This window comes from Oncorhynchus mykiss, chromosome 24, assembly GCF_013265735.2.
Source record: "Oncorhynchus mykiss isolate Arlee chromosome 24, USDA_OmykA_1.1, whole genome shotgun sequence".
NCBI classification, from domain to species: domain Eukaryota; kingdom Metazoa; phylum Chordata; class Actinopteri; order Salmoniformes; family Salmonidae; genus Oncorhynchus; species Oncorhynchus mykiss.
Window position 1 is genome coordinate 13,957,204 of NC_048588.1, and position 16,401 is coordinate 13,973,604.

Here is a 16,401-nt window from a genome sequence, read left to right on the forward strand (position 1 = left end):
TTGTGGCAAACTTTAAACTACACTTTTTATGGATATCTTTAAGAAATGGCTTTCTTCTTGCCACTCTTCCATAAAGGCCAGATTTGTGCAATATACGACTGATTGTTGTCCTATGGACAGAGTCTCCCACCTCAGCTGTAGATCTCTGCAGTTCATCCAGAGTGATCATGGGCCTCTTGGCTGCATCTCTGATCAGTCTTCTCCTTGTATGAGCTGAAAGTTTAGAGGGACGGCCAGGTCTTGGTAGATTTGCAGTGGTCTGATACTCCTTCCATTTCAATATTATCGCTTGCACTGTGCTCCTTGGGATGTTTAAAGCTTGGGAAATATTTTTGTATCCAAATCCGGCTTTAAACTTCTTCACAACAGTATCTCGGACCTGCCTGGTGTGTTCCTTGTTCTTCATGATGCTCTCTGCGCTTTTAACGGACCTCTGAGACTATCACAGTGCAGGTGCATTTATACGGAGACTTGATTACACACCGGTGGATTGTATTTATCATCATTAGTCATTTAGGTCAACATTGGATCATTCAGAGATCCTCACTGAACTTCTGGAGAGAATTTGCTGCACTGAACGTAAAGGGGCTGAATAATTTTGCACGCCCAATTTTTCAGTTTGTGATTTGTTAAAAAAGTTTGAAATATCCAATAAATGTCGTTCCACTTCATGATTGTGTCCCACTTGTTGTTGATTCTTCACAAAAAAATACAGTTTTATATCTTTATGTTTGAAGCCTGAAATGTGGCAAAAGGTCGCAAAGTTCAAGGGGGCCGAATACTTTCGCAAGGCACTGTAACTCTTGGTCTTCCTTTCCAGTGGCGGTCCAAATGAGAGCCAATTTCATCATAGTGCTTGATGGTTTTTGTGACTGCACTTGAAGAAACTTTCAAAGTTATTGAAATGTTCCGGGTTGACTGACCTTCATGTCTTAAACTAATGATGGACTGCCGTTTCTCTTCGCTTATTTGAGCTGTTCTTGCCATAATATGGACTTGGTCTTTTACTAAATAGGGCAATCTTCTCTATACCATCTCTACCTTGTCACAACACAATGCATTAAGAAGGAAAGAAATTTCACAAATTAACTTTTAACAAGGCACACCTGTTAATTGAAATGCATTCCAGGTGACTACCTCATGAATCTGGTTGAGAGAATGCCAAATGTGTGCAAAGCTGTCATCAAAGAAAAGGGTGGCTACTTTGAAGAAGTAGCCACCCTACAAGTATATTCTGATTTGTTTAACACTTCTTTGGATACTACATGATTCCATATATATTATTTCATAGTTGTGATGTTTTCACAATTATTCTACAATGTAGAAAATAGTACAAATAAAGAAACCCTGGAATGAGTAGGTGTTCTAAAACTTTTTGACTTTAACTGTATTTTTAAGAATTAAGCAAATGGAGACATACCTGTCATAAGCCATTACTGCTAGAATAACGTAAGCAAACGTTACATATATGTTGCAAAAATATGTTTGTACGGTGGGCCAAGAGACCAGGGCCAAGAGAACAGAAGAGGCATAACGGGTTGGGGTGTAGGGTCGTCCCAAGGATCCCACTTAGCATCTATTTGAGCACAGCTTGAAGGTAGGGAGGGCCACTCCCCTTGCTGCTCTGTAGTTATGCAGTTGACTAGCTAATATGACACAAAACATTCTGTTACAATACTTCACAATAATATTTGGGCTACAGAGAAATTATTCCAAAATGACACATATCTGTACAGTCAATTATAGCAACTATTAGTAACAAAACACATAATTAAATGTTACAAAAAATTACCACCAGGTTATGTTTTAGTGTAACGGCCTAGTACCTTTTTACAAGCCTGCCTGATATTAACCATCCTAATGCCATACATTAAAGGATTGAAAAGTGGTGGACATATTGGAAAATAAACGAATAAAATAGTGCGAAGTATAGGTGGAAGATGTGCAGTTTCATATCTGCCTTGTAGAATCACAAATAAACAGCCAGAGGAGAAGTTCAGCAAAGAGGCTATATGTGGCATACAGGTGTTAAATGCTTTCTGTTTCGTCTCTTTAGAAGACTTTAAACATACCTGTAGAATTCTTACATATGAGTATATGGTAGGAAATATAGTACAATAAATATAAACCACAGTGCCAACAAGACCCCATATGTTATTCAGCGTAGTATTTGAACAGGCAAGCTTGACGACTGAGTAGTTGTCACAATACACTCTGTCTAGAATGTTACCACAAAATTGCAGTCGCAAACTCAGGGAGATAACGATGGCATTGAGGAAAAAAGAATACAACCAGGACAGCAGAATTAAGCCAGAAATTATTTTAGGTGTCATAATATTGTTATACTGTAGAGGATAACAAATAGAGATGTACCTGTCATAGGACATAACTGATAAATTATTAAATTCTGTTATAGCATATGTGTACAACACATAAATCTGGAGATAACAATAAAGAAGGGAAATATCATGTGTGTCAGACAGCAAGTAAAACATGAGAGCAGGAAACAAACCAGTGCTCCCATATAACTGATTAACAAACAAAGCACATAGAAACAGATACATGGGTTCATGAAGGCTTCTTTCAATGCAGATAACTCCAATAAGTAAAGCATTGGCAAGAATGATGACAAAATATAAAACAGTTACTACAGCAAAGTAGAAATACTTCAATTGTCCGATATCACCGTATGCAGCAAGCCTAAAGACCTTAAAGTGAGTAGAGTTTTCCATGGTCCTGGTAGATGGTAAAGGTGTGCTGTCAATGTTTGAAGAAGAGGAGCAAATCCTCTATAGTACTGTAACTTCAATATAAGTTAAAACAATGAAATCACAAAGACCAGACAACCTAAATTGATAACATTGACCTGTTCATGTTGCAGTGATAAATTTTCCCATTGCTGTATATAGATAGCTATTAATTCTCCGGATATCATAATTCATAGCCTAAATCAAACAATATTATACTTTATATCCTGCACTCATTATTTATTGTATTAAAATGCTAATTAAATTGATAAAATTGATGTAACGTTTAGACTGACCATTTCTAATCCATGATGAACTCCTGAAACTCAGCTCCTCACTTGATTCTTACACTTGTGGGATGAAAAAAAAAGTGCCTGCCTCGGTGTCATATGCAAATAGTCCCCAATACATAGGGGAAATTTGATATTCCCGGTCAAGGAAACCTATAGAGAAAAACAGATACCATTTGTAGCACAGGCCCTCCATGGGGCCGGTAGCCTAGTGATTAAGAGCGTTGGGCCAGTAATGGAAAGGTTGCTGGTTTAAATCCCCAAGCCAATTAGGTGAAAAATCTTTTGATGTGCCCTTCAGCAAGGCACTTAATTCTAATTGCTCACTCTGGATAGGTGCTTCTGCTAAATTACTTAAATGTAAATGTTCAAAATGCTTTCTTAAATACTCTAGAAATACAGTAATTCATGGCTAGCTAGTTGGCGTTGCACTCTAGCGTTCAATCGGAGATGTTACCCTCTCTGAGACCAAGAAGTAGTTGTTTCCCTTGCTTTGCAAGGGCTATGGCTTTCGTGGTAACAATGCTTCATGGGTGACGATTGTTGATGTGTTCAGAGGGTCCAACACTGTTGCACATGGTCAGAGGGACATTCTTAAATAAAGAGAGAAGTTTGGTAGGATAATGCAGCACATCAGAAGAAGACATCTTTAATGTTATTTTATTGAACCGGCTGTGTTAGTAGCCTCTGATCCCGTTAAAACAATATATGTGTTGGGACCCTCTAGCCTGGTAGTCTACACTAATCAGGGAAAACAGAATAACTCCGGACCCTGATTTCTAGCTATTGTCTAAAACCTAGGCCCGGATCTTTCCTGCCCAGGTAAATGTGAGGACCTTTAATATCACTCTGGGCTTCCCTAGGCCTGCAGTACACTTTCAGGGCTTATCGTCCCAGAGGAGATGACAGAAGTTGTTCCAAATGGCACACTACAACTGTTTTTCATCATTTTTACAGGATGGATGGAATATTTTGACCAATGTGTCTTATAATTACATAATGACCGTTCCTGGATTATTTTGGTCACACATATCTCACAGTGACCCTGGACAAACAAGATTCCTTATTTCAAAATGGTATCTGGCCATCTGTCAGATAGCTGGCACACAGACTAGCACCGGCTGTTATAGCAGCAAAGGGGGACAAACTCCCTATTAATGCCCATAGTTTTGGAATGAGATGTTCGAGCAGGTGTCCACATGCCTTTGGTCATGTTTATATACAGTCGTGGCCCAAAGTTTTGAGATTGACACAAATATTCATTTTCACAAAGTCTGCTGCCTCAGTGTCTTTAGATATTTTTGTCAGATGTTACTATGGAATACTGAGGTGTAATTCTAAGCATTTCATAAGTGTCAAAGGCCTTTATTGACAATTACATGAAGTTGATGCAAAGAGTTAATATTTGCACTGTTAACCCTTCTTTTTCAAGACCTCTGCAATCCGTCCTGGCATGCTGTCAACTAACTTCTGGGCCACATCCTGACGGATGGCAGCCCATTCTTGCATAATCAATGCTTGGAGTGTGTCAGAATTTGTGGGTTTTTGTTTGTCCACCCGCCTCTTGAGGATTGACCACAAGTTCTCAATGGGATTAAGGTCTGGGGAGTTTCCTGGCCATGGACCCAAAATATCAATGTTTTGTTCCCCGAGCCACTTACGTAGTTATCACTTTTGCCTTATGGCAAGGTGCTCCATCATGCTGGAAAACGCATTGTTCATCACCAAACTGTCCCTGGATGGTTGGGAGAAGTTGCTCTTGGAGGATGTGTTGGTACCATTCTTTATTCATGGCTGTGTTCTTAGGCAAAATTGTGAGTGAGCCCACTCCCTTGGCTGAGAAGCAACCCACACATGGTCTCAGGATGCTTTACTGTTGGCATGACACAGGACTGATGGTAGCACTCACCTTGTCCTCTCCTGGCAAGCTTTTTTTCCGGATGCCCCAAACAATCGGAAAGGGGATTCATCAGAGAAAATGACTTTACCCCAGTCCTCAGCAGTCCAATCCCTGTACCTTTTGCAGAATATCAGTCTGTCCCTGATGTTTTTCCTGGAGAGACGTGGCTTCTTTGCTGCCCTTCTTGACACGAGGCCATCCTCCAAAATTCTTTGCCTCACTGTGCGTGCAGATGCACTCACACCTGCCTGCTGCCATTCCTGAGCAAGCTCTGTACTGGTGGTGCCTTGATCCCACAGCTGAATCAACTTTAGGAGACGATGCTGGCGCTTGCTGGACTTTCTAGGGCGCCTTGAAGCCTTCTTCACAACAATTGAACTGCTCTCCTTGAAGTTCTTGATGATCCGATAAATGATTGATTTAGGTGCAATCTTCCTGGCAGCAATATCTTTTCCCTTTTTGTGCAAAGCAATGATGACGGCACGTGTTTCCTTGCAGGTAACCATGGTTGACAGAGGAAGAACAATGATTCCAAGCACCACCCTCCTTTTGAAGCTTCCAGTCTGTTATTCAAACTCAATCAGCATAACAGAATGATCTCCAGCCTTGTCCTCATCAACACTCCCACCTGTGTTAACGAGAGAATCCCTGACATGATGTCTGCAGGGCTGAAATGTATTGGAAATATTTTTTGGGATTCAGTTCATTTGCATGGCAAAGAGGGACTTTGCAATGAATCTGATCCCTCTTCATAACATTCTGGAGTATATGCAAATTGCCATCATACAAACTGAGGCATCGAGAAAATTTATATTTGTGTCATTCTCAAAACTTTTGGCCACGACTGTATATACAGTGGTTCCTCCTTTAAAAGTTGCGAGCTTACACCGCAGGGACCAAGCGTCATGGCTTCATTGCTCAAGACCACCACAAGGCGGAGCACTCATTGTGCATTTGGGTCCCAAGGTTTTTATATGACCAATCATATCGAGTGGTTCCACTGACAAATTTGACGCAAGCTTTCTTCGATGAAGATGGCTGACAGAATATTACAGAGGAAGCTAAACATTTACAATTGAGAGGAATATGTTAGTTAATGTAGATACAAATGATTGTGCATATAATTTGTCATAAAGTTAATTTACAAAAATAGCAATTTAGGAAGTTAACTGACTAGCTAACATTAGCCAGCTAGCTAGCTAGTGTTATGACATGAGTACAGTATGACATTGTAATTTGTGTTGTTTAATGTTTTAGGGACTCCTGAGAAAACTAGCAAACCAGGCTGTTGTCTTGGAAAACAGTGGATGTAAAGAATCTAGCTAGCTAAAGCATTTACTGCAAATTGAATGTACAATTGTGTAAGTTAGCCTTGCCGCGCAATGCATCTGATGTAACATAGCTAACTATTTACTTGCTTATTGTGTAGTGGAGGATACACATAACTGCATGCCTATGGATGTGTAGCTAGCTACAGTAAGTAGCCGATCTGTGTATGCACCCCAAAACGTTAGGTTCCAAACTAATATTCATACCAATCTATGAACCTTAGCTATCATAGTTGTTGTATCAACTTCAAGTAGCCTAGTGGTTAGCGTGTTGGGCTAGTAATCGGAAGGTTGCAAGTTCAAATCCCCGAGCTGACAAGGTACAAATCTGTCATTCTGCCCCTGAACAGGCAGTTAACCCACTGTTCCTAGGCCGTCATTGAAAATAAGAATTTGTTCTTAACTGAATTGCCTAGTAAAATAAAGGTAAAAAAATCTGAAAGGAATTAATGAAGCCTATGGATTGAATAGAATATAATAACTTTGTGCCAAGTATGCAAGTCCTATATGCATGTACTGTAGTTATAACCACGCATGAGACCCACATTGTAGCCTGTACAGTGAATATATTCACCGATCATGTACTCTTCCTTGGCAAATAAAGGTGTGGTTCAGGTATGAATCTCTGAGACATTATTTTTCCGTCATATCCAATACCAGGTGTATCAAATTCCATTCTTTGAATGATACTGTATCTGCATTGCAATTATACACTTCAACCGTGTTTACCACTCCTGCTCCTGGGACAACAATGATTACACATTGTACCTATGCAATAGACTAGAAACATGATTTAACTCTACTGACTCCCCATCCTGCATGCGGGAGCGTAATCATCGCCTGACAATAATTAGCATAACGCAACGGACATAAATATCCCTAGAAAATATTCCTATTCATGAAAATCACAAATGAAATATATTGAGACACAGCTTAGCCTTTTGTTAATCACCCTGTCATCTCAGATTTTCAAAATATTCTTTACAGCCAAAGCTAGACATGCATTTGTGTAGGTTTATCGATAGCCTAGCATAGAATTATGCCTTGCTAGCAGCAGGCAACCTTGTCACAAATCAGAAAAGCAATCAAATTAAATCGTTTACCTTTGATGAACTTCGGATGTTTTCACTCACGAGACTCCCAGGTAGATAGCCAAAGTTAATTTTTTCCACAAACATTATTTTTGTAGGCGAAATAGCTCCGTTTGTTCTTCACGTTTGGCTGAGAAATCGCCCGGAAATTGCAGTCACAAAAACGGCAAAAAATATTCCAAATTAGCTCCATAATATCGACAGAAACATGGCAAACTGGCTTCCTCTCTCACATCAAAACATACCTGCAGACAAGAGAGATGGATAGAGAGAGAGCATGATTAAGCCTTGTTTTTATCTTCTAACACAATCAGTCATCATAATCATCAGGAGGTGAAATGCAAAACTTACCTTGGATCATTAACTATGGGACTACTACATCTCTACCTGTATTTCAATGTAAAGCATCTCTTTAATAATACTTCCTGTTGACCTGGCCTCTCACCTATGATCATGCTGTGCCCTCTGTGTCAGCCAGTTCAGATGCGGGAGGGGTTCACCGACACAGCTGATACAACCTAGAGGATTTAGGGAGAAGGGGGAGAGGGATGAAGTGAAGGAGAGAGACTGTTATTGTGTGTGTGTTGTCTCACCTGGTATCCACACTAAGTGGCCCAAGATAACTTTATGCAGAAAAACAGACACATGAGGACAAACAATAGAAGATAATGTCATTATTAGACATAAATACCACTTGAAGTTTGATGATGACTTGATCATTTGAATCAGTTGTGTAGTGCTAAGGCAAAAACAAAAATGTGCATAGGTGTTTGGAGAATTCTGATATGCCACAGCTGGTGAGGTGTCAGGTTATCCTCTGTACTTAAAGGGTGATTATTCCAACTCTCTGTGAAATGTTGCAGATCTGCCCGCAGACAAGGTAGGGACAAATATCCCACACAGAAGAGGTGGATAAAATTCGACAGGTCAAGGTATCCTTCTTCCTCCAAACTGTGCATGTGATACAGGTTCCATGTACATCAAGACAGGCAGAGAGGAAGAGAGAAAAATAATAAAATTACCTCTGGTTATGGACACTTTTGCCAGCAATAAAGCTTCCACGGCCTGTTCCTCGGACAGTGAATATCTGGCAATGTCTACATTTTCGACCCCTTGATCAGCTCGCACTCTGAAAGTTAAGAAAATAGCTTCTTATTTGTGGATATGAAAGCAATAACTCAGACATGACCCTTCAGTCTAAAGCAGCAGATGTCATTTTGAGGATACGTCAAAACAGCAACTTCTTATGGTTGGGGGCTGTATTGAGTAGCTTGGATGAATAAGGTGCCCAGAGCAAACTGCCTGCTACTCAGTCCCAGAAGCTAAGATATGCATATTAGTAGTAGTTTTGGATAGAAAACACTCTGAAGTTTCTAAAACTTTTTGAACGATGTCTGTGAGTATAACATAACTCATATGGAAGGCAAAGAACTGAGAAGAAATCCAACCAGGAAGTGGGAAATCTGAGGTTTGTAGGTTTGTGCTGCTGCCATGTTGTGTTGCTACCATGCTGTGTTGTCAGGTGTTGCTGCCATGCTGTTGTCTTGGGTCTCTCTTTATGTAGTGTTGTGTTTTCTCTCTTGTCGTGATGTGTGTTTTGTCCTATATTTTTATTTAATTAATTTGTATTTTTCATCCCAGCCCCGTCCCTGCAGGAGGCCTTTTGCCTTTTGGTAGGCCGTCATTGGAAAAAAATTATTTGTTCTTAACTGACTTGCCAATTTTTTTAAAAGTTCAAATTAAATAAATATTCAACTGTATTTGGGGAGTTTCTCCCATTCTTCTCTGCAGATCCTTTCAAGCTCTGTCAGGTTGGATGGGGAGCATTCCAGCAAAGCAATTCAGGTCTCTCCAAAGATGTTCGATCGGGTTCGGGCTCTGGCTAGGCCACTCAAGGAATTTCAGAGACTTGCGTCGAAGCCACTCCTGCATGTCTTAGGGTCGTTCTCCTGTTGGAAGGTGAACCTTCGCCCAAGTCTGAGATCCCGAGAGCTCTGGAGCAGGTTTTCATCAAGGATCTACTTTGATCCGTTTATCATTCCCTCTATCCTGACTAGTCTCCCAGTCTCTGCCACAGGAAAACTGTGCCTTCCTCTCTCATCGCTCATAGGCCTGGAATCTAACTAATAATTAAATAGTGCAAAGTATAGGTGAAAGATGTGCAGTATCATATCTGTTTTGTGGTATCACAAATAACCAGCCAGAGGAGACGTTCAACAAAGATGCTACTGTATGTGTAAAAAATATATAAACATTTCCTGAGCTTTCTTATATCTCCTGGATATAGGACAGACACTTCAAAACCGTATTCCTTATTATGTATTTTTTTTAACTTTTTTGCTATTTCTGAATGTGTTATTCAATGCGTTTGTCACGCCCTGACCACAGAGAGCCCTTGGTTCTCTATGGTGTAGTAGGTCAGGGCTTGACTAAGGGGTGTTCTAGTATGTTGGTGCTAATATGGTTCCCAATTAGAGGCAGCTGTTTATCATTGACTCTGATTGGGGATCATATTTAGGTAACCGTTTCCCCCACCTGTGTCTTGTGGGATAATGTTTGTGTTTAGTTGCCTGTATGCACGTCATGACTTCATGTTTCTTCATTGTTTTGTTTGTTTCACGGAGGTTAAAAATATGTGGAACTATACTCACACTGCGCCTTGGTCCGCTCATTATTATGAATGTGACAGTGTTTCGGTAAAATTCTAAATCAAATATCTAAATGATCCATGGTATGACCATCTTAAATCAATTCCTATTGTCAGCTTATTGTGCATAGAACATTTGTCACGTAGAGAGGATGATGACCAGCTGCTGTCTACTGGTTAGAAAGATGGTTCTAGACTGAATGTATGTGATAGTCATTGCTTAACAATATGAGTAGTATAGGTAAAAGATTAAGTGAAAACCTATTGGAGGATTGCTCTCCACAAGGTGGGTTGGGCATGAAATTACAGCAGGCTGTTCAATACTGAGCCATGCTTACTGACAAGTATGGTGGATTGGTACCGGGCAATTCCACGATAACAGAGTGATAAAATATACAGAACAAAAAATATAAATGCAACTTGTAAAGTGTTTGTCCCATATTTCATGAGCTGAAATCGAATATCAAAGAAATGTTCGATTTGCACAAAAAAGCGTATTTATCTCAAATGTTGTACACAAATTTGTTTACATCCCTGTTAGTGAGCCTTTTTCCTTTGCAATATAATCCATCCACCTGACGTGGGGCATTTCAAGAATCTGATTAAACAGCATGATCATTACACAGGTGCACCTTGTGTTGGGGACAATAAAAGGCCACTTTTTAAAATGTGCAGTTTTGTCACACAACACAATGCCACAGATGTCTCAAGTTTTGAGTGAGCGTACAATTGGCATGCTGACTGCAGGAATGTCCACCAGAGCTTTTGCCAGATAATTGAATGTCATTTTCTCTACCATAAGCAGCCTCCAATGTAATTTTAGAGAATTTGGCAGTACATCCAACCAACCTCACAACCACAGACTACGTGTAGCCATGCCAGCCCAGGACCTCCACAACTGGTTTCTACACCTGCGGGATTGTCTGAGACCAGCTACTCAGACAGCTGATGAAACTGTGTATACATAACCAAATAATTTTTGCCACTGTCATAATCAGTCTCAGGGAAGCTCACCAGGGTCTTGACCTGGCTGCAGTTCGGCATCGTAACTGACTTCCGTAGGCAAAGGCTCACCTTCCATGGCCACTGGCATGCTGGAGAAGTGTGCACCTCACCTATTAATCTGTTTCAACTATACCGGGCAGTATGGCGTCGTGTGGGCAAGCGGTTTGTTGATGTCAATATTGTGAACAGAAACTTCACACAGACTTTGAGGAGAAGTGGGACAACATTCCACAATCAACAGCCTGATCAACTCAACTCTATATGAAGTGTCACGCTGCATGAGGCAAGTGGTGGTTACACCAGATACTGACTGGTTCTGATCCACACCACTACCTTTTCTTAAAAAGGAATCTGTGACCAACAGATGCATATCTATGTTCCCAGTCATGTGAAATCCATAGATAAAGGGCCTAATGAATTTATTTCAATTGACAGTAAAAATCTTCTAAACTGAGCAATTTATATCTTTTCAGTGAATATGTCAAACAATTGTTAAAAGTAGTCCTTGTGCATGTTGTATTGTTTAGTTGTATGTGTAACGTAGACACAGGGAGTCTGGAAACAAGTGCAGCGTGAGTTTAATGAAAACTAACAAGAGCAGCGTCTAAAAGGAAAACAAAACTACCTGATAACTGAAAGAACAAAGTGCTAGATAAATGGTAAGTAATCAGGGAAGGTAGCCTAGTGGTTAGAGCGTTGGGCCAATAACCGAAAGGTTGCTAGATCGAATTCCTGAGCTGACAAGGTAAAAATCTGTCTTTTTGCCCCTGAACAAGGCAGTTAACCCACTGTTCCTAGGCCGTGATTGTAAATAAGAATTTATTATTAACTGACTTGTCTAGTTAAATTAAAACAAAAATGAATATGATAAGGTGCAGGTGTGCGTAATTAAGGGTTGCCAGGACCGGTGGTTAGTAGACAGGTGATCTCGAGTGCCACAGAGAAGTAGACGTGACACTACCACCCACCCCCAACAAGCGGCTCCAGCTGTTGGACAACACCAGCCAGGGGGACAGCCCAGAGAGCCAGACGCGATCACCAGGATGGAACACGGGAGCCTCACTGCAGTGGCGATCCGCCTGCTGCTCCTGACGGCATTGTTCCATGCCTCTTCTGTGTGCCTGAACCACTTGTCTGGCTCAGAGTCCACAGAGCCAGGGCTGGCTGATAACCCAAAACACACTGGAAAGGAGTCAGCCCGGTGGAGAAGTGTTGCAATGAATTCTGGGCGTATTCTTCAAAATCTATGGCAAGACTTGAAAATGGCTGTCTAGCAATGATCAACAACAAACTTGACAGAATTTCAAAAATATTATCCAATCCAGGTGTGCAAAGCTCTTAGAGACTTATCCAGAAAGACTCACAGCTGTCATGGCTGGCAAAGGTGATTCTAAAATGTAATGAATACTTATGTAAATTGGATATTTCTGTAGTTCATTTTCAATAAATGTCTTAATTTTGAATCTTCAGAACATTATTGATGTCACTTGTTAAATCCACTTCAATCAGTGTAGATAAAGGGGAGAATACAGGTTAAATAAGGATTTATAAGCCTTGAGACAATTGAGAAATAAATTGTGTATGTGTACCATTCAGGGTGAATGGGCAAGACACAAAATGTTAGTGCAATTGAACTGGGTGCAACTCAATATTAGGAAAGTGGTCCTAATGTTTTGTACATGGGAAACTGTTGTGTGAAAAAAAACACAGCTTTGCAGTTCATGACACACACAAGTGTGCCTGGCACCTACTACCATACCCAGTTCAAAAGCATTTAAATGTTGTGCATTGCCCATTTACCCCCTGAAGTGTGCTGAAATATTTGTAAATCCCTTTCCCGGAAGAGTGCGATTGATACAAAGAAATTAGGGGCCATTTAACCTTGCAACAGTTTTGCCAGATTATACCTTTAATTTAGTTGACTTGTGATATCAGGAAGTCGCCCTGTTGTGTAACATGTAACGAACCTCTCATATCAATGATTTTATGTGGATTACACTTTCTAAAAACTGCCCTTCGAATTATCTGTAGGTTAAGTCCATTTTTGACAGGGTTTAAGACAGGTGGTATAACAAGGAATTGTACACCCATTGCATTATGCATATTTAGCGTAATATTAACATCACTATTCCCCCCTAGCAAAATGTCAAACAGGGTCACTAATGAAAATAACCATTGTCAATAAATGTGGCACACATGTCTGTGTGAACTTAATCCTTCCCTCAGCTGACTTTACACAAGTATAAGGGCACAGACCCAGATGCAGACAAGGGAGACAGAAGGTTTGAGTCTGATATTTCTTCAAATCCAAGGTGCAGGCAAGAGAACGGTCATGGACAGGCAAAGAATCATAACAAGGTCAGAGTCCAGGAGGTACAGGGTGGCAGGCAGGCTCGAGGTCAGGGCTAGCAGTATGGTCAGGCAGGCAGGCTCGAGGTCAGGGCTAGCAGTATGGTCAGGCAGGCAGGTTCAGATTCTAAAACATTTCTGAAGCATTGAAGGTCCCCAACATCACAGTGGCCTCCATTATTCCTAAATGGAAGAAGTTTGTAACCAAGACTCTTCCTAGAGCTGACCACCCGGCCAAACTGAGAAGGGCTTTGGTCATGGAGGTGACCAAGAACCCGATGGTCACTCCGCAGAGCTCCAGAGTTCCTCTGTGGAGATGGGAGAACCTTCCAGAAGTACAACCATCTCTGCAGCACTCCACCAATCAGGCCTTTATTGTAGAGCGGCCAGACGAAAGCTACTCAGTAAAAGGCACATGATAGCCCGCTTGGAGGTTGCCAAAAGGCACCTAAAGGACTCTCAACAGATATGAAAATGCCTGTTTATCAGTGAGAGGATGAGACACAAGATCAATGTTAAAGTCTGTGCTTCAACAATGGGGTGAAATTAAGGCCTAGATTCAATCAGATCAAGCGTTAACCGGCGATAGCCGACACCCACATACAGAAGTCGGAAGTTTACATACACTTAGGTTGGAGTCATTAAGAAGTATTTTAAAGTCTTTTTACTTAAGTCGTTTTTGGGGTATCTATGCTTTACTTTTTATATTTTGACAACTTCTGCATTTACTCCACTACATTCCTAAAGCAAATAATGTACTTTTAACCCATATATTTTCCCTGACATCCAAAAGTACTCATTACATTTTGAATGCTTAACAGGACAGGAAAATGGTCCAATGCACGCACTTATCAAGAGAACATCCCTGTTCATCCCAATTGCCTCTGATTTGGCAGACTCACTAAACACAAATGCTTCATGTGTAAATTATGTCTTAGTGTTGTAGTGTGCCGTTGACTATCCGTAAATTTAAAAAACAAAAGTGGTTTGCCTAATATAAAGAATTTTAAATGATTTATACTTTTACTTTTGATACTTAAGTATATTTAAAATCAAATACGTTTAGTATTTTACTCAAGTAATATTTACTGGGTGACTTTCACTTTTACTTGAGTCATTTTCTGTTAAGGTATCTTTACTTTTACTCAAGTATGACAATTGGGCACTTTTTCCACCACTTGACAGGTGTGTGCCTTTCCAAATCATTTCCAAGTCATGTCCAATCAATAGACTCCAATCAAGTTGTAGAAACATCTCAATGATGATCAATGGAAACAGGATGCACCTTTTTTATACATTTGCAAAAATGTCTAAAAAACATTGTTTTTTTCCATTATGGGGTATTGTGTGTAGATTGATGAGGGGGAAAACATTTAATCCATTTTAGAATAAGGCTGTAACCTAACAAAATGTGGAAAAAGTCATGGGGTCTGAATACTTTCCAAATGCACTGTATATAAAGTTGGCTATATGCAGCTATTTTGAGTTTGTTGGTCAAGGTAACAAGATGGCTCCATGAAGCCAAACACCTGAATCTCAGTCATTGACAACAAATAAGAGGGGCAAAGTTATTCCACACAACATCCATGAAAAATAATTTTGACGAAGGCCATTGACTGCTAGAACATCATTATTTTAATATTTAGATAAAATAAAGCACCAAGAATTTAATTGTGAGCGAGATTTGCACCTTTTCCTGCTTTATGTCCATGAAAAATTACAAATGAAAATGGTCAATATAGCTTTATAGATCAACAAGAAAGATATGTTGATACACACAAGGTCATCACCACAATAGATTTAGATTAGGGCAGCAACTTTCCGGTTGAACATCTGTGCAACTCTATTCCGAATCTGAGTGAGTTTCATCCCATATATGATAGGGTTCACCAGAGGAGGCACAACTAGGAACTCCACCGCCATGATATTCCTCAGGGCCAGCAGGCTGGTGTTGCTGCCGTAGCGAGCGTACATCACATCGAAGGTGAGGGATATGGTGAAGTTAGTGAGGGTGATCAGATGAGGCAGACAGGTCTGCATGAACTTCTTCCTCTGCACACGGGAACGCAAAGACGCTTTGATGATGTTCATGTAGGATATCAGGATGAGTATTGTTTGAGAAACATGAGAAAACGTGAGAATGAAACCGTAGAGGTTGTTCAGAGTGGTGTCAACGCATGAGAGCTTCACGACGGCCCAGTTTGAGCAGTAGAGTTTATCGATGTCGACGCCACAGAGGGGTAACCTAGCTGTTAGTCCCATCCCAATGCTACTTTCTAGCCATGAGAAAAGCCACGTAAGAAGAAGCAGTGTCCACACTTTTCGAGTAGTCATGATAGAGTGGTATTGTAACGGTTTACAGATGGCAACATACCTGTCATATGCCATCACTGTCAAGCTGGTGAATTCACAGAAAGCAAAGGAGTAGATTACCAATATCTGGGTCATGCACCCAGGGTATGTTATCACATGAGAGTCAAATAAAAGGTCATAAAGTATCTTTGGGTAGAAAGCTGAAGCGCCATAGATACCATTAATACACAGATTACAGAGAAATAAATACATAGGTTCATGCAACATTTTCTCCAGAAAAATGGTAACGATCAGTATCAGATTCACAAAAATGGTGAAGATGTATAGGATGAGAGTTAATGAGAAGTAGATGTGTTTGTTTGTCTGTGTCACGTTCAGTCCATGCAGCACAAACACTATCTGCTGGGAGGAGTTGAACTCCATTGTCATTGACAGCAGGCACACATGGCTAGTGTACACAGGGCCTGAGAATGATCAGTTTGTCCAAGTTTTGTTGGTTGGTCTATTTAAAAAACAATTTGATTACATTTGAACAGTAACTCCCACCCATACAGCAGTCTGACAGCCTTTCAACGATGATAGCTCTCCTTCAAACAATGTTGTTGGTATTCAGATGTCAAACAAGTCAACCCAAAACCACCCAGTTTCAGCAGCCACCTACATTACAATGCAGTGAGCACACAGACCAGTATTCAACCTGTATCACATTCTGGTGAGCATGAAGCATTATA

General features: G+C 40.5%; 2 protein-coding genes across 2 annotated transcripts; both read right to left on the reverse strand.

The window, feature by feature from the left end:
- Positions 1-1,799: 1,799 nt before the first annotated feature.
- On the reverse strand, positions 1,800-2,785 carry LOC110503339 (olfactory receptor 2A25-like). The gene has a single exon (XM_036961076.1). The coding sequence runs from the start codon at positions 2,730-2,732 to the stop codon at positions 1,800-1,802; it is 933 nt and encodes a 310-aa protein (XP_036816971.1). The 5' UTR covers positions 2,733-2,785.
- A 12,372-nt stretch (positions 2,786-15,157) lies between these two features.
- Positions 15,158-16,347, reverse strand: LOC110503340 (olfactory receptor 4E1-like). The gene has a single exon (XM_021581706.2). It carries the CDS (start codon positions 16,097-16,099, stop codon positions 15,158-15,160), a length of 942 nt encoding a protein of 313 aa, XP_021437381.1. The 5' UTR covers positions 16,100-16,347.
- Positions 16,348-16,401: the final 54 nt, after the last annotated feature.

Coding starts and splice junctions, on each gene's coding strand:
- LOC110503339 (XM_036961076.1), bottom strand. CDS start 2,732: ATGGAAAACTCTACTCACTTTAAGGTCTTTAGGCTTGCTGCATACGGT.
- LOC110503340 (XM_021581706.2), bottom strand. CDS start 16,099: ATGACAATGGAGTTCAACTCCTCCCAGCAGATAGTGTTTGTGCTGCAT.